This window comes from Saimiri boliviensis, chromosome X, assembly GCF_048565385.1.
Source record: "Saimiri boliviensis isolate mSaiBol1 chromosome X, mSaiBol1.pri, whole genome shotgun sequence".
Classification (NCBI taxonomy): Eukaryota; Metazoa; Chordata; class Mammalia; order Primates; family Cebidae; genus Saimiri; species Saimiri boliviensis.
Genome location: NC_133470.1, coordinates 104,084,827 through 104,103,242, shown reverse-complemented (window position 1 = coordinate 104,103,242; position 18,416 = coordinate 104,084,827). Strand labels below are relative to the sequence as shown.

Here is an 18,416-nt window from a genome sequence, read left to right as displayed (position 1 = left end):
TGATTTTCAACAAAGGCACTAAGAATATATTATTAGAAAAATGGCACCCTCTTCAATAACTTGTGCTGGGAAAATTGGATAGCCACATGCAGAAGAATGAAACTGGACCCTTAGCCCTCATCATGTGCAAAAACCAACTCAAAATGAAGTAAAGACTTAAACATAAGACCTGAAACTATGAAAATACCTGAAGAAAATCTAAGCAAAGCAGATATATATATATAATATATATATAATATATTATATATATATATAAAGATTATGTGTGTGTGTATATATATATATATATATATATATATATATATATATATAAAGATTATGCACCATGACTAAGTAGGATTTATCCAGAGAATGCAAGTTTGGCTTAATATCAGGGAGTAAATTAATGTAAAACATTGTATCAAAAGAATAAAGAGGTAGGGTATGGTGACTCACACCTGAAATCCCAGCCTATGGGAGGCCAAGGCAGGAGGACTTCTTGAGCCCAGGAGTTTGGGACCAGCCTGGGCAACATAGCAAGACCCCATCTCTACAATAAAAAATAAAATTATCTGGGCATGGTGATGCACACCTGTGGTCCCAGCTATTCAAGAGGCTGAGGTGGGTGGATGGCTTGAACTCAGGAAGTTGAAGCTCCAGTGAGCTATGATCATGCCACTGTATTCCAGCCTGGGCAACAAAGAGAAACCCTGTCTCAAAAAAAAAAAAAAAAAAAAAGAATAAAGAGTAAAAAGAACAACCATCTGAAGAGATGCAGAAAAATCATGAACAAAGTCCAACATCCATTCATTGTTGTTGTTGTTGTTCTTTAAAAAAAAACACTCATCAAACTGGGTATAAGAGAACTTCCTCAATCAGATAAAAGACATCTAGGAAAAACCTTGAGTTAACATATTTAATGGTGAATGACTGAGCAGAGAGCAGTGGTCACACCTGTTGTCCCAACACTTTGGCAGACTGAGGCAGGAAAATCACTTGAGCCCAGGAGTCCAAGACCAGCCTGGGCAACACAGCAAGACTCCACCTCTACATAGATTTTAAAAATTAGGCATAATGATCCTTGCCTATAGTCCTACCTACTTGGAAGGCTGAGGTGGGAGGTTCCCTCAAGCCCCAGGAGATTGAGGCTGCAGTGAGCTGTGATCATGCCACTGCATCCCAACATGAATGACAGGGAGACCTTGTCTAAAAAAAAATTAAAATAGTGAAAGACTGAATGCTTTCCCCTGAGATCAAAAGCAAGATAAAGAAGTTAATAATAACCACTTCTTTTTCACATTTTCCTGGAGAATCTAGCCAAGAAAATTAGGCAGGAAAAGGAAATAAAATTTGTCCACATGGGATAGTAAGAAATAAAAGTATCTATTCACAGATAACATGAGCATGTTGTGTTCGTCCGTTTGTGTTGCTATAAAGGAATGTCTGAGACTGGGTAACATAAAAAAGAAGTTTATTTGGCTTATAGTTCAGCAGGCTGTACAGAAAGCATAGTGCTGGCTTCTGCTTCTGGTGAGGGCCCCAGGAAGCTTATAATCATGGTGGAAGGTGAAGGGGAGCCACTGTATTACATGGCAAGAGAAGGAGCAAGAGAGAGAGGTGGAGCTGCCAGGCTCTTTTAAGCAAACAGATCTCATGTGACCTCATTACCACAGGGAGGGCACTCGGCCATTTATGAGAGATCAAAAGCCAAACACCTCCCACCGGGCCCCACCTCCAACACGGGGGATTACATTTCAACATGAGATTCTGGAGAACACACATCCAAATTATATCATTTGTATATAGAAAATCTTGAGAGTTACTCTGAAAAATTATTAGAAATTAAAAATGAATTCAGCAAGGCTGCAGCATACAAGATCAATATTTTAAAATTAACTGGCGGGGTATGGTGGCTCATGCCTGTAATCTCAGCACTTTGGGAGGCCAAGGCAGGCAGATCACTTGAGGTCAGTAGTTCAAGACCAGACTGGTCAACATGGTGAAAACCCATTTCTAGAAAAAATACAAAAATTAGCCAGGCATGGTGGCATGCGCCTGTAATCCCAGCTACTTATGAGGCTGATGCAGGAGAATTGCTTGAACGCAGGAGGCGGAGGTTGCAGTGAGCTGAGATTGTGCCATTACAATCCAGCCTGGCTGACAGAGATTCCATTGCAAAAACAAACAACAACAATAACAAAAACATTATATTTTTATATAGTAGCAATGAACAATCCAAAAATTAAAAAAAAATTCAATTTACAATAATGTCAAAAAAAGTAAAATACTTATAAATAAATTTAACAAAAGAAGTTCAAAACTTGCAATCTAAAGACTTCAAATCGGCACTGAAAGAATTTAAAGAAGACCTAAACAAATGGAAAAATAGCCCATGTTTATGAATTGAAAAACAATATTGTCCCTATGGCAGTGCTCCCCCAAACATATTTAATACAATCCCTTTAAAAAATCCCAGCTGGCTTCTATATTGATAAGCTGATCCTAAAATTCACAATGAAATCCAAGGTGCCAACAATAGCCAAAACAATCTAGGGAAAGAAAAATAAATAAATAAAAGATTCATACTTCCTGCTTTCAAAACGAGCTACAAGGCAACAGTAGTCAAGGCTGTGTGTCACTTGTTTAAAGGTAGCTTTATAGTCAAGTAAAATAGAATCCAGAAATAAACTCAAAAAGTTGCGATCAATTGATTTTGTATAACTGTACGAAGGAAACTGAATAAAGAAAAACAGACTTCAACAAAGGACTCTGGGACAACTTTTACCTACATAAAAAAGAATAAAGTTACAGCCATCTTATGGGTGTGTCGCATTTTTCACAATATGCACAAAAATTCACTTGAAATAGATCATTGACCTTATTGTAAAAGGTAAAACTATAAAACTCTCAAAAGGAGATATAGGAGTAAATTTTTGTGGTCATTAGGCAAAGCATTCAGAAGAAACAAAAGAACAAAATTACACTGGATTCCATCAAAATTTAAAACTTTCCTGCTTCAATGGATATCTCAAGAAAGCAAAGCAATAACCACTGAATGAGAGTAAAATGTTCGCAAAGCATGTATCTTACAAGAGACTTGTACCTGGAATATGTAAAAAACAATTAATACTAAAAAGAAAAAGAAATAACACAATTAACAAAGTCAAACAACCCATATAGACATTTCTCCAAATAATATAATTAAATGGGCAATAAGCACATGAAAACATGTTTAACATAACTAGCCATCAGAAAAATGCAAATCAATACTACAATGAGATACAACTTCACATTCCTAAGATGGCTGTAATGAAAATGGCTGATACCACATGTCTCCATCTTGGCAGGTTTAGTGCATACAAGAGTCCCCTCTGTTAACCAGAAAGTACTGCATCCTGGAGTCAGACCCCAGCAAACCAGAAGAGCTGGATTTCTTGGTCACCGGCTTGTTTGCAGTCAGCATAGAAATCTGACCTCTGTGACATTCTCTAGAGAAGGCATTCCCAGCCAAAGGTTACAACCTGAAACCCCGCACCCAGTCAGTGGACACTGGAGTCATAATCTTCCTACAATGAATAATGGTTACATCACCATGATTTTAAGCAAAACAAAGATGACATTCAAAGGGGAGTATCACAATCCTGCCCATTCCAGTCCAATCCGAATTTTTAAAACAGGAGAGTTCATTAATGCAACTGCTAACTTCCATGCATATGAATACTGTATGTAGCCTTGCATTTAGCATTCAGCTGAACTCTGGAAAATTATGAGCCACTTTCCCATAATGGCATTAGGCAAAGTGGCTGCAACACAGCTGAGAGAAGGTGAGCTAATCTGGCTGCATTGAACAGTCCAGCTGATCCACATACCTTTAGCTCTTCCCATGTCAAAAGCACACTCCTTCCTATAAATGAGGCAACCAAAAAGTGTGCTTTCAGTCTCATCCTAATGGATCTCATGACATTTAGGTCTATAAACCCCTCACTCATAATTTTTCAAGACCACTGGATTAAATACAAGTTTCAGTCAAAGCTGAATGTATGCAAATTCTGGCACTTTAAATGGGTTCTCTCCTTAAGTGCATAAACCAAAAAGCATGGGAACAATTGGATTAACAGAGCAAGTGTTTTTTTAACCCCCTCTAACTGGCATTAAGTCACCAATGGTTGTCAAACATACAGCACTTGCTTAATTATTTTGTGTGTGCATGTGTATATCTTTATAACTTCATAAACATATAAATGAGAGGGAGATGCAGATTTAATGTACACTCATATGGCGATAAATACAAAAGCTTCCAGAAGATCGTAGAATGCTACACTAATGCTGAAATTATCTTTTTCCTTTTTTTTTTTTTTAATTTGCTTAAGTCACACACACACACAAAAATTGAGGAAGGCAGATGCAAAGCATAGATCCTAAAAGCAGAAATATTAACAGATCATTTTGCACAACAATGTAATCTTTTAAAAATACCTTACTTCAGCTTCACATTCTCACATAATTATCTTTCATAAATCTTATAGTGTGTTTATACATAAAATCATTTTTACATGTTCATGAAGGTTTTTATTGAAGTAATTTTTCATAAATAGCCTACTATGCATCATTCATACCAATATGCTTCATTTCAACATTGTTTTAATGAGTTAGAGCTGGCCTATTATACTATTAGAACATACTGTACCACTTTCAGCAAAAACAAATCACAAAAATAAGTATTTTTGCCTCTAGAGTACCTGGCAATGAGCTGAAATAATTCGTCAACCTTCAAGCTGTTTTGTCAGTTAATCTTCCACTTAGCAAAGTCTCAGCCATGAGGCATTAGCTGAACTGGCCATCAGCCCAATGTCACACTGACCTCTGGTTGTCTTTTTATGGTTCTTCCATACCTTCAACCTAATTTATTTGCCTCCCACATTAATAATGCCTGCCAGACTGGTAGTCCCATGCTAATTTGCATTCTCTTTAATGGCACCTTTTTAATGGCCTCTAGCTTTGCATAATGGTACTTTTCTAAAGCTGCCTCTTCCAAAAGGAAGAGAATGGTCACTCCTATGGGAATGTGCTACTCTTAGTTATTTCAGCAACAAAATGAATTCGTATTATCTTCACGATGAGCCCCTAAAATAAGAGTAGGCTTCAGGATTCATTTGTTCTGGGACTCCTCTCTTGGTTTTTGAAAGAAAGTTATCTTTATTTCACTGGCTCCTCTGTTCCCAGATTACACGAGATGCCCTGGCTTAACTTTTTTATACTACCCTCCGAAAGCTGTGTCTACACAGACCAAATGCAGCAAAAAGCAATGGTCATTTATAGAAACAGGTCACAATTGGTCAAAGCAATGCAACTAACTGCTAATGAGACAAATGCCAACATTCTAAAAGGAGTAAGATTCTTTGGCCTCATACAAATTTTGTAAAGTGTATGTACCATACAGGTAGTCTACAAGGAAGTAGAAATTAAAATACAGTTAAGGTTCTCATTTTTCTTATTTGAAAAGAGAAAACCTGAATCTTTCCTCTAGCATAAGTCTTTTTTTATTTCCCCTAAAACTTCATACTTCTGTGTAAATCTTCAATGTAAAAAAAAACAGTCAAAATACCTTGCGCATCTAAATCTTTAACAGGGGAAAATAGAGCTGCAGAGTTCACCTTCAAAGAGTGACTCTTATTAAATTTTTAAAAGTTGCTTTTTAAAAACCAGTGAATAGGTTGGATCTTTATATCTCCAGATAATTACTTCAGGTCTCCATTCCACTTAACTTGTATAGACATAGCCACTGAAAAGAGAAAGGTTTCTGGAGATTTGTCTGAGAATTTAGTAGACATTAAAATATACCAGACAGGTCAAATATCCCAGCTGATTTTAAATGCCAGCTCCAATACTGTCCAGCTGTGAAGATTTAGCAGGTTATACATCTTGTCCAGTTCTCTGTTTTCTCATCTTTAAGTGGGGTTTTAATATGTCTACCTCAGAGGGTTGTGTTGTAAAAATTAAGTAAGACAATATATAATATGTTCCTTGCACAGGACCTGGCTCAGTAGGTGCCCCAAAATAGTAATAGATCTTCATGGAAAATCAGGTCAAGTTACCCGGGTCAAACTACCTAAGTCTTGGAGTTCTTCACTTTTGAATGTCAATTAAGAAACATTATGTGGTCTTTTGTATGTCAATTAAGAAACGTTATGTGGTAAGAATGATTGGTAATACTTCCAGCTATATCAAACTACTAATGTTCTTTCACATGCACTCAGGTATAACACAACACCCAATGTTTTAACAGTGCATATGATCAGATAGTATGGTCTACAAGGTAATTCATTCACTGACAATTTTCAAGACTAACTTCAGGGCTTAGTGTACAGTCTGTTTTCAAAAGTGCTCCATATGTACTTGAGATGACTGTGTATTCTTCCAATTGTGTGCAAATGATATATATCTGTGGAGACACAGCCTTTGGAGGGTAATAGAAATGAGTTCAGTCAGGGCATGTCTTGTGTGTATATACATATATTTATATATATATATATATATATTCAAGGTATATATATGTGTGTGTGTGTGTGTGTGTATTTTAGATGTATATGTTTATTTGTGTGTATATATACCCATTATATTGAGCTTGTTAATCACGTTGTTCAAACCCTCTGTATCCTTATCCACTTTTTGCTCATTTGACCCATCAATTTCTGAAGAAAAAAAATCAGATTTTATAATTTCTCCTTTTAGCTTTGCCAACCTTTGCTTTATATATTTCAAACTTATTGTATTAAGCATATGCAAGTTTAGAATTGTCATCTGAAAATAATAAACTGAACTGTTAATCATTACACAGTGATCCTGTTTATTTGTAATAACGGTTCTGCTTTAAAGTCTGTTTTACCTAATAACAGCATAGCCACATCAGCTTACTTCTGGTTAGTGTTTGCATAGTGTACCTATTCCAATCCTTTTTGTGTGCTTTGTGTTCTTACGTTTTACCTTTGTCACTTATACACAGCATATAAGTGGATTTTTTATTTTCATCCATTGAGATAATCTAGGTCTTAACTGGTGAGTTTCGTCAACTCTTATTTATTGTAATAACTGAAGAGTTGGCTGCCATGATCAAAGAGCCCTTTAAAAGTATTTTTGGGTTGTGTGATGGAACTTGGTCACTCTAGTCAATTTCTAAATAATCTTTGCTTACATTGACTCTCTTGTAGGAAATCAGCAAAAATCCAAGGATCTTTATGAGTAAATTGAAGCTAATACTATACTGAAGATTTGTAGTTATTAGTACAGTTATGAGAGAAAGTAAATTAATGCTAGGAATGGTGCAGACAGGCCTAATCCATTTGATGTAAATCAATACATTACACATTTCAATTGCTCTGTATTTGTACAGAACAGTGCATGGAAGTGATTCATTAGAACTAAACTCTTCACAAGAAATAGACCAATTCTCTCAGACTCACTAGGGCATCTCCGCTAGTAAAATTTAAAAAGCAATCAAACTGAATAATAAGTCCTCTTTGCAGACACTTACATTGGGGAAGAACACGATTCTTGACAATTCAGAGTAAATGAAGTGCAAATTATTCTCTTATAAAATAGCTCAGAATTGAAGCTTAAATTGTGACTGAAAAAGAGCCCACAGTTTAATCAGAAAAATACATTTATTGATAATTCCCATAAGCTCCTATTTGGTACATTTGTATCATAGGATAACAAGTTCAAAACTATTGCTAAGTTATAAATATGGAATTTATGCACAATTTGCATGTATTAAATTTTATTTTGAATCTGCATGTGTGCCTATATTTGAATATTTATAATATTCCAGAAAAAGCACAGTGAAATGTGCAAGACAGATTTATTTAGTGTAATGCTCTGAAATGTGTCAAAGTCTTCAACACTGTTTTCAGAGGCAAAATGGCAGAAATAACAAATGGGATGCAATAAGACCAACTGAATAATCTGCAAAGTTCAATACTTAGTAAAACAAGAAAATCTTTTTTGTCAATAAATATTTTACTGAAGTTTAGACAAATATTTATCTAAGCTTACAAGGACATTGTTTTGGATGGCATATATCATTAAGTGGATTATTCATTATCCTTTCATGGAAAGGGGGTAATTCCCATCCATACATTTCTTTTTAAACTCAGTGACTAAATACTGCATTTCATGTGTCACGAAACGTCAATATTAGCTTTTCAACTGTGAAGCACGTTCTTTACACTGTCAAAACAACTTGTGCCTAGTGTGTAGTTTCAGCGGAGTTTCAACAATAAGATTATGCACATCACTATATGTACAGAGTAGTACCTCAGATATTGAAATTGTTGGATAATGACATTTCTAATCAACTTACTTTATGGTTAACTGGGAGTAATGCTCTTATGCAGTGAAACTTCTCTAGGAGGGGGCTGCCTAGCAAAGTGAACTCTCCTTTTCTGCTGGATGAGAGCAGAACATATACACTAACCGATCTAAGCTCTCAGTTATGGATGTTTAGAACTATAACCCTTTACCAACCCCAAGATTTTAACTCTTCCAGCTAGATCATCAGCCCTGGTGTCACCTCACTAGATCATCAGCCCTGGTGTCAACTCACTAAGAAAGAAACTCATGGAGATCCAAAGCCCAGACTATCTCAGATGGCTCCAGCTGAGCAAAATAAGCCTTATATTTCCAACTGTGTACCATTATTAACTTCCTGTTCCATATAATTTATAAATTCAAATGTATAACTTATAAATGATGAAGAAACAATAGCAATTCACTCTATACCGTACTGAGGAAGAAACAATAGCAATTCAGCTCTCTACTGTACCGGTGTAAAAAGAGTTCCATGTATTGTGTGGGAATATGAGAACAGCCAGTTATCAAAAAGCAGCAGCCAATGTCTGACTTATCACCTCTGCCTGTCAGTGTGAGGGTTTATCTGTGCTGAGGCTACTCTCCTCATTAGGGGCTCCCAGGATATCAAGAGGATAATGAAATAGCCAGCCAGGAACCAAAAAAGTAGACCTGTGTGTAATTTATCACAGCTGAGTAAAACATTATTTTAAAAATTGTTAATGTTTATTTTTATTAAATAAGTAATGTAAACTCATAAAGGAAATTCAAAACCTTCAGAAAAGCAGAATTAGAAAATAAATCACTAACAGATCTAATAATATTCTAGCATTTTTTTCTTCCAGTCTCTGTCTTTTATGCTTAGATTTGGGAGGGCTGGGGAGATGGTTTCTCTCACTTGCTCGCTCTCTTGTTCTCTTTCTTTCTTTAACATAATTGTAGTCATACTAGGTCCATAATTATCTATCTCTTTTTCTCTTAGCATTAAATCACTAGCAATTTTCCATACTCTATCAAAGGACATTTAAATGGTTTTGTAATAATCCTTCAAGTGGATGTACTGAGACTTCTTGAACCATTCTTCTCTATATGGATGTTCAGATTGTTTCCAATTTGCTGCACTTATAATAATTCCAGTTAGTTTCCTAGTATATGTTCTCATACCATTCTGTACTTTTCTCCCATGACACTTCATACAATTTTAAGTAATTGATAATTTGTTTCCTGTCTATCTTTCCCACTCCCATGAAGGCAGGGACCACATCTACCTGGTTCTTCCCAGTTACTCTAGCACATAGCACACTGATAGCAGATACTCAATAAATGTTTACTGAATAAATGAATGAATGAATGAATGAATGAAAGCATGTATAAAATTTTGTTTTTCTGTAAAATATCAGAAAATAAATTATGGATCATGGAAATGAGTATTTTTGTATTCTGTGTTTATATTATTTATTTCCAAAAAGATCATTCAAGTTAAACTCCCACCTACAATGTATGAGAATTTTGATCTTTGCCATGCCCTTGTCGGCACTGTCTACTAACTTTGTTTGGTGGTGATATATGTTGGGTTTTGCTTTGTTTGTTTGTTTGTTTGTTTGTTTGTTTGTTTAATCAGGGTTAATTAGAGAGGCAAAAAAAGTATTCTATGTTTAAATGTGCATTTCTTTAGTATCAGTGAAATGAAACAGTTTTGCCATGTCTGCAAACTAGTTGGGGGTACTGTATTGTAAACTGTCTGATCGTGTCCTTTGTTTCTCTAATCAATTCATGAGAGTTATTTGTACAGTAAAGATTTCAACTTTTTGTCGGTTGTAATTGTCGTGTATACTTTTACCAGTTTGAATCCTTTTCACTTTGCCTTTTTTTTGGTCAGATAACCATATATTATTCTTATGTAATCATAACTATTGATCTTTATTCCTTTATTCAAATATCCTTTTCCTTGGCTAAAGGTCCCATATGTGAATGGCAGCTATCATTTAAATAACAACGCCAATTGTGAATTCAGATTAACTGGGTTCAGATTCCCAAATATAATGTACGACTGAGCCCTAACCCGCCCCAGAGCCCAAGTTGTCACCTCCTTATAAGGCCTATCCACTAGAAATCTAGGCAACAGGAACCAGTCATGACTCCTTAGTACCCTCCAACCCAAACTAGATCCCCTTCTCAACCCCTCAGTTTTGGTAGCTGGTACCACCTACATTCCAGACTAGATATCAGGGAGTTAGCTCTACCTAGATTCCAGCCTTTATTTACTTGCATGGGTTTTTTGCACTCTTTCCAACCAAGAGCTTCTCATATTTAGTGGGGTTCCTCATTGCCATTTCGAGTCCTCCACAGTGGAGCCTAACCCCACCTACTTCCCTAACCATTATTTCTACAAGCAGGAACCTTTCAGGTCTGGCCAGACTTTCCTAGGTGAGGTTGCAGGACCTCAAAAGGTCGTGAGGACTCCATGCCCATCCACAATGCCTCCTTTCTTCTTCATATAACTCTCCTATTCCCAGAGGCCTTGTCAAAAGGATGGCTCCTTTATCTGGCCTGTTCCTCATACGTTAGAAAGAATACGGCCCTGGAAAGCATCTCATTTAAATCTCCCATTTTATAGGTAAGACACTGAGACTAGGGGAGGGGAAGGGCTTGTGCAAAATTTAAATTTCCTTTCCCAGTACCTGTCTACACTACACAGTCCTGCACTTCATATGCTAATCTTTATGGACTTGAGGCTAAAGATGGTGATCTTGGCTTTTTTGGTTTCATCTTGGCTCTAATCTCCCCCAGCTGCTAGCGTCATGCCAGAGACATAATAGTTACTCCATCTGCTTTGCTGATTAGTCCCAAACTACAACGTAACAGATGGACTTTTCTCTATTTTTTATATATTCTGGTAAATGTATGACATTTTAAAGACATCATTGATTTTCAAAGTGTTTTCAAACAAAATCCATTTTTTAATTAAATATCTAAAGTACCAAATTGTTCTGTTCTACCGTAAGCTCTGTTAGAGGAGAATGATGTCTCTTCCCTGGAATATAATGAACAGTTTCACAAAATCTTGTTTAACGAATGACAGAATAAAAGGGATGACTATTCTTTTAATGTCATTTCATACTGCCTTAGTTGATGACTGATATCCATAAAAGACAAACTTTAGTATTTTAATTGCCACATAGCACAGACATAAAATTATTATTAAGTGATGTTAATTCTGAATAGCCTTTTGTACGACCTGAGAACTTACAGCTTTGTCAGGACTCCAACACCATGTTTGCCATCCATGCAAAGATGCTAACTAATACTACCGATGCTCTACAGATGTTAAAATGGTAGATTTCTCCCCCTCTTCTATGAAATAGGTAAGATGGTACCACAGCCCTCAAAGACAGCTGAAGAAATGTATCCTCAGCTAAGTAAAGCTGAGAGCCCAACAGCTTACAGCCTGATGAACCATATGACCAGTACTGACTGCTGGCTGTAGTGCTCCATTCTGCTTAATGCCTCAGCCTATACCACAAGCCTGTTGTGTCATCTTGCCTCACTGCAAAATCAAGGAAGAGAAAGAGAGGAAGTGTGGGCTTGTAAGGCATGATCACGTACACACGCTCTATAGTTACAGCTCTTTTGAAATAGAGCCACCTTTTAAAAACAAATGGAAAGAAAAAAAAGCTTTTCCCACTATTTTATAAAACAAAATGACCAAAAAAAAAAAAAAAGCATTTCTCCATCTAAACAAACACTTTTTAGTCCTTTCCCATCAATGATATCCTACTGGATTAGAGATAATAATTAATTACTCTTCCAGATGCCTCAGCCTGCTCCCATCCTGCTCAGCTTTGCAGGGATTCACAACATGGCAATGAAAGGCTCCTCTACAATCAAGCCATAAGACCTACCCCTGGTGAATAAAACGCCTTAGGGATGTAGAAATCTGTTCTTCTCCCAATGGGTGTGGTAACCATGGCCCAATCACTCACCCAAATTGAAAATTTTGGAGATGCTAAAAGTCTAGGGTGCAACATGAATATGATCAGATTCTTTGACTTGTATAGCCATGGACCCTGACCTCTCAACCCCATTCTGTGCATGCTGGCCAGCATGATACCTAGTGAAGAAGGGGGCTAGTGCTATTTCTTTAAGCCCAGTTCTCAATTCTCCCTACAGAACAAATGGCACAGTAGAGTTGGCTACAAACAGAGGAAATTTGGCCTGGGAAAAGCATGCAGAATTTGGGACTTTTAACAGCTTGTGAGCAACAATGTTTGGATACACTTTCAAAAATGGTCTCAGAAATTCTAAAATGAGCAGGACCCTTCTCTGACTGCAAACAACATACTAGCAGACAAATGAATGAAATCCAGTTTCTGATTTTTTAAAAGAAATGTTATTCTTAATAAACAACCTGAGTCTTTCACCAGCCGAGCGCCCGCCCTCTCTCCCTCTCTCTCTCTCTCTTTCTTTCTCTCTCTCTCTCTCTGTCTCTCTGTTCTCTCCAGGCAACGTGATCACGGTTGTTTCTATTCAGCAGTTGTATTATCACTCAAGTACTTTACCATCAGCAGAGGCAGAGAAGCACCTCAAATGTAGTTCTGGGAGCAGGATTCAGAGTCTTGGCTTGCAGCCACATAGCCTGTGACACTGCCCCCCCCCACTAATGTGGATGAATGGCTGAGTCAGTAGGTGGTTCCTGTCGCAGCTGAAGGCTCCTACTGAAGCTCATCCAACCCTGCCTCAGTGGGCTCCCATCCTGCTCAGCTTTGCAGGAATTCCTAACATGGCAATGAAAGACCCCTCTGCAATTTAGCCACAAGACCTATCCCCGGTGACCAGAAAGCCTCAGCTACGTGGAAATCCATTCTTCTCCCAATGGGTGTGGTAACTCTGGCCCAATCACTCATCCAAACTCACATGTTGTAAAATGACTGACGATGATAATGACGTAGGTGATAACAACATCAGCCAACATTTATTGAGTGTTCATTCACTTTGTGGGAATGACTAAAATGAAAGACCTCACTGTGTTTTGGCAAAAACCATTGTTCATCAAGGTGAAGTCAACAGAGCCAGGGTTGTGGAGTCAGACAGAACTGGGGTCAGATTCCTGCTGTGCTGCTAAAAAATTCAGTGATTCAGGGAAGCCCTTTAGCTTTTTTGGGCTTCATTCTCCTCTGATAGATGGGGATATTTTTGTCCACTCTGACCTCTTGCTGAAAATAGTGCAAGTTTACAGAGAAATACCAGACATAAGGGATATGAATGCTTATCACAAACTGGAAGTGCGCTCTTCACACAGGATTTGGTTGAGGGTCACATGGGATTGTGGCTGGCCTAGAACTAAGGTCCAGCTGTCTGAACTCCAAGGCCAGGAAGATGGAACTGCTGTTCTCCTCAGTTGAGAGCAGAGACCACCAGCTGGCATGAAGATGCTGTTTGACCCAGGAACTCCCAAAAGTAGACTCCCCCATCTCCAGATACCAGCTTCTCACCCCCACATTTCACCACCGGTGCAGCTGCCTTTGACTCTAAATTTTCACCTCACACAGACACATACAACACTCATATACACACATTGTCTCATTCACACACACAAATGTACACCTTGGCTTTTACAGATTATCAGAACTCACAGAACTGGTCCTGCAGCCCCTAGGGATCTGTCAACATCTAGGGAAATTCTGGAACCCCTAGGCTATCCCTGTTCTTCCAGGTCAATATCTCTGGAGGTGGGCAGGAATGAATGAAATAAAAAGGTGCCCTTGAAGTAGCAATGCATTTCTCTAGCAAATTTTATTTCATTTTTGCAAATACCATAAAATCCAGTAACTGTGAATTTTTAGAAAGTGGTTGTTCTTTGATTAGACTAGATGGCACTGTGGTATCACCCTTTTAATAATCAAGAAAATCCTATGTCATTTCAAATAATTTTACTTCAATTTGGGACAATCCAAGAGGCTTTGAGGGGTCCTGGTTATCTTCTGGAGAATGCGGGAAGCAATCTGCCAGAAGACAGTAGACACCAAAGAGATACTCTAGACCACATTAATAATGTGTGTTTACAGACATCACACCCTGACTGACATGTTCAAAAGCATGGGTAAAGGCACATGCGCCCTGTGAAAGTCCAGACAAGGCTGTGTCTTCCATGGTGACCAAGACCTTGTTTTCACTTCTCTGCTATAGTCGTGGCTGTGGAATTCTACTTTTGCCCAAAAGAGCTTTTTAAATACTACCACCTCTCACTACACAGACAAGCTCTGTAACTGAGAAATTCTCTGTAATATTGAGAAATTCTTTTCAATATTACCAAGTTGTTTGGGAACTTCTTAAACACCAGAATATTGTTGTGACAATGATTTACATAATTCTACCAATGGTTTGAGGTCCTGGGGCTAAGGTTTTCTTGGGGTGGAAGAAAAAATCTGTTAGTACCAGAAAGAAAATACAAGTTTGGCTGATTCTGCCACAATTCCAGCATTTGAGAAAGAACATTGTAAACTGCAAGAAGACAGCATCTGCTCCTCCAGAGTACCAAGTGCACCATGGGGGAGCGGGCACACAGGACAGAGACCTGTCCTTGCCGGCCCAGAGACCTCATCCAGAGGCCTCCAGGCAATGAAACTCACCTTGTGCATACCCTGGACTCCCTGCTTCAGCCCATATTTGTTTTAAGGAGACTTGGAAACACCAGCCCTGGCTGGACCAACTGCACCTCATAGCACTCACTTCCCCTACCCCCCACCACCCACTTTACAGTGCTCCATGACCTCCAGCAACTGGATATTGTGGCTGAAGGGAGGAAAATACTCTTGTTTCTGGGTACAGACTATTAATAAATCAGCTTTTACCGCATCAGCCCAGGCTCCCAGAAAATGGGCTGGCAACGACACTTGCCGGGGCTCGGGCGTGTTTGTGTGTGTGTGTGTGTGTGTGTGTGTGTGTGTGTGTGTGTAAATCAGGAGAGGCTCCTGGTGGCTGAACCCCACATGGGGTCCAGAGCAGCAACCCAGCCCGCCCCTCGGTCCGCGGGGTGTCCCCTGGCAATCCCAAAGCGCCGCGGATGCCTCACATGCAGCCAGTAGTAAGAGGCAAGCCTGGAACCTTGAACTCTCCCTGGGTATCAGAAAATAGCGAAAGAGGAACACCCAGCCGCCCGGGGAGAACTGAGCTAGAGAGAGGGAGGAGAGAGGTGATAAAAGTCGAGCAAGAAGAGAGAAACAGAAAGGGTAAGAGAGAAAGAGAAGAAAAGCGAGAGAGGAAAATGGAAAGAAGGAAACAGCAAGCAAACAGGAGCAGACAAGATCTGGGGCACAAGAGATAAAGAGGGAGAAGAAGGTAAACAGACGAAGCGAGAAAAAAGGGGGAGGGAAGAATGCAGGCGCCGAAAGGAGGAAGAGAGTGCCGAAAGGAGACTTCGGAACCCGGGTGCGGAGTAGAGGAAAGGAGGGAACCGGAGATGCTGCTCCGAGAGCGCGGCTCTTTGGGGCTCTCCAGTGCGGAGTCTGAGTTCGAGGCACCGTCCCGGCAGCGGCCACGGGGGCGCTCGTTCTGGGCCTTTCGGCCGCCTACCCCGCACGCTCTCCCAACCACCACGCAGGCCACCCTGCCGACAGACAGACTGGCCGTCAGGGGCCGGAGCGGAAAGCCTTTCTGAGGCCACCACAGCGCCGCGAACGTGCGCTACTGGGCGCCCAGCACCTGCCTAGCCGGAACGCAAACGCCCGGGCGCCAGGGTGCGCGCTAGGTCCCGGGCTAAGGCCAGCCGCACCTCCCCTCCCTCCGCCCGCCTAGGCCCGGGTCCCGCTAGACCACCGGCGAGCACTCACCGGGACGGTCTCAGCCTGGAGTCGCGCTTGCCGTCCACCACAGAGGGCACACAGCTGGTGAGCTCGGTCCAGTCGGCGTGTAGCCCGCAGCTCCAGCCCGTGGAGAACCTGGAGAAGAGCCAGGTCTCCCGCTTACCCGGCCGATGGCAAGTGCATTTCTTCTGACCCACGCGGCACTCGCACGGCTGCTCCAGCTGGATGTTGCGAACCAAGTGGCGGCCGAAAGTGGTGCCCCCGGTCTTCTGGATGTGCAGGAACACGATCAGGTCATCGCCCTTTATGTCGAAGTCTACCTTGCGCAGGAGGTCGCTGCGGGTGAAATTGTAGCGAGGTACGAACCTGGCGGAGCTCTCATCCTCCGAGCGGTACGGGTCCGGCACCGGGGAGCTGAACGCCTGCAGGCGGAGGAGCTGGCATTCTGTGCCGGGGCACACGTATTGGAGGACGATCACGGCAAATAGGAAGAGCATCACCAAAGCTAGCAGCAGCTTGTTGGATTTCTCATCCATGTTCCCGACGCTGGGGGAAACCCAAGCTCGTTACGTCAATCCCGCAGCTCGGCCCGCGCTCGCCGTGCCCCCGCACCGCCCCCTCCCCCTGGCGCCGCTGCTGCGCCCCTCTCCCCCTCCCCTCCGCACCGAGTACTCCACGGCGGCGGCGGCGGCTCCCTTCCCCGCTTCCTTTCTTCCCGGCAGGCTAAGCGCTGTGGCTTCTGCGGCACACACACACCCCCACCCCGACTCCTTCCCGCGGGCCGCCTGCCCCTTCCCCCCGTCAGAGCTCGCCGGAGCTCCCCGGAGCCCCTCCGAGGGGCTTCGTCCCAGTAGGACCTCTCCGAGCCCAGTCGCCCCACTCCTCAACTCACGCCCCCAGTCCGGGCCCCCGTGTGTCTCGCTCCACTCTCGGTGGCTCCCATACCCATCCCGCTTCGCCCGCCGGACTCTGCGGGCTCTTCTGCCCCAAGCCCCTTTGGAGCGCACGCCTTTTCCCGGCTTTCTCCCCGCATGCCCCGAAGCCCTCCTTTTGCCCGCGCCCGCTTGCCCACACGGGAGGCGGCCTCGAGGGAGCTCGGAGCCAGGCGCTCAGAGTTCCCCTGGGGGAAGGAGCCCGCCAGCAGCCCGACTTGCTAGCGAGGACGCAGCGCTGCCAGTGCCGGCGGAACAGTGGCGCCAGAGCCGCGGCGTGGCCAAATTCGCGCCGCGACCCTCCAGAGACCCCATCCCGGCCACCACTGGCCAGCTGGAACTTTGCCCTCTTTTCTAACCCCCGCGGCTGCCTTCCCGCCCCGTACGGCCCCTTCTCACCCTAGTCTGGGAGCTTGAGCCCAGCTTTCATCAAGAACGTACCTGGCCAGGGGGCCGAAGATCTTGGAGAAGATCGCACCGAGCACGTGCTTCAGCGAGTGGCCCAGGGCAGCCAGGCCCCGAGTGAGCAGGGCCCGGCAGAGGGAGCCCAGGTCCCAGCGTCGCCTGAGGACGTGCATCCGCCTGCGGCGGCCCCGGGACAGCAGCGCGAAAAGCGGGGCGCACGCGGCTCCCGCCAGGGAGGAAGACGCCTTTCGGGGCTTCTCCAGGAGTGGCCGAGAGTTGAATCCGTGAGACACACCCCTAGGAGGGCCCGCGCGGACCGGGGCAGCGACCGATCCGAGCCGGCTCGCTGCCAATTCGGCCTCTACTCTGGAATGCCGGCGGGGACAGGTGGTGCAGGCGGGCGCTCCTCGCTCCGGTTGCGGCGGCGGCTCGAACGCCCGGACTGCACTCGCAGGCAGTGCCATTCCCCCCTTCAGGCAACTCAGGGTACTAAGGATCAGGAGCGAGCTTGAATTTATATAATAATGCCTCACGCCCAAAAGCTCGAGCCACTTCAGAAGCAGAGAACCTGGGTTTTCTCTTTTCTTGGAGTACGGAGGTCACTCTGCTTAGCGCATCACTCTACTTTGGCTCGTAATTTCAACCTCTCCTAAAATAGCAAAGGCGCAAATTGGAGCTTTTCCCTCTCTCTTTGCCAATTTCCATTCTCCAGCGGAAGCGGGGGCATTTTCTGAAAAGGTAAGTCAGCATGATAAAAAGACAGCATGACCAAAAAGCGTTACAGAATGAGAATCTGACCTTTTTTAAAGCACAGACTGTCTTCTTGCTGAATCCTGTGTACCAACTCTGTGCCTGCAGGAGGGCTTGACTCACAAAAGATTTGTTGAATAAATGGATATATAACTAAAAAGTCCATCAGAGTGAGACCATCTAATCCAAGGTAATGTGACAC

General features: G+C 42.2%; 1 protein-coding gene across 5 annotated transcripts in view; it reads right to left on the bottom strand.

Moving 5' to 3' along the window:
• Positions 1–18,195, bottom strand: part of HS6ST2 (heparan sulfate 6-O-sulfotransferase 2) — a 317,315-nt gene extending 299,120 nt beyond the window's left edge. For 2 of the 5 annotated variants that reach the window (XM_010341747.3, XM_010341749.3), the window contains exons 1-2: positions 17,501–18,195; positions 16,155–16,673 (exon numbers count right to left, since the gene is read on the bottom strand). In XM_010341747.3, coding sequence (XP_010340049.3) covers positions 16,155–16,673; positions 17,501–17,928 — 947 coding nt within the window. In that variant the 5' untranslated portion in view covers positions 17,929–18,195. Of the gene's footprint in view, positions 1–16,154; positions 16,674–16,792; positions 16,859–17,500 lie in introns of those variants that run through there. The other 3 variants (XM_074391538.1, XM_074391537.1, XM_074391539.1) reach the window with 2 other exon arrangements.
• Positions 18,196–18,416: the final 221 nt, after the last annotated feature.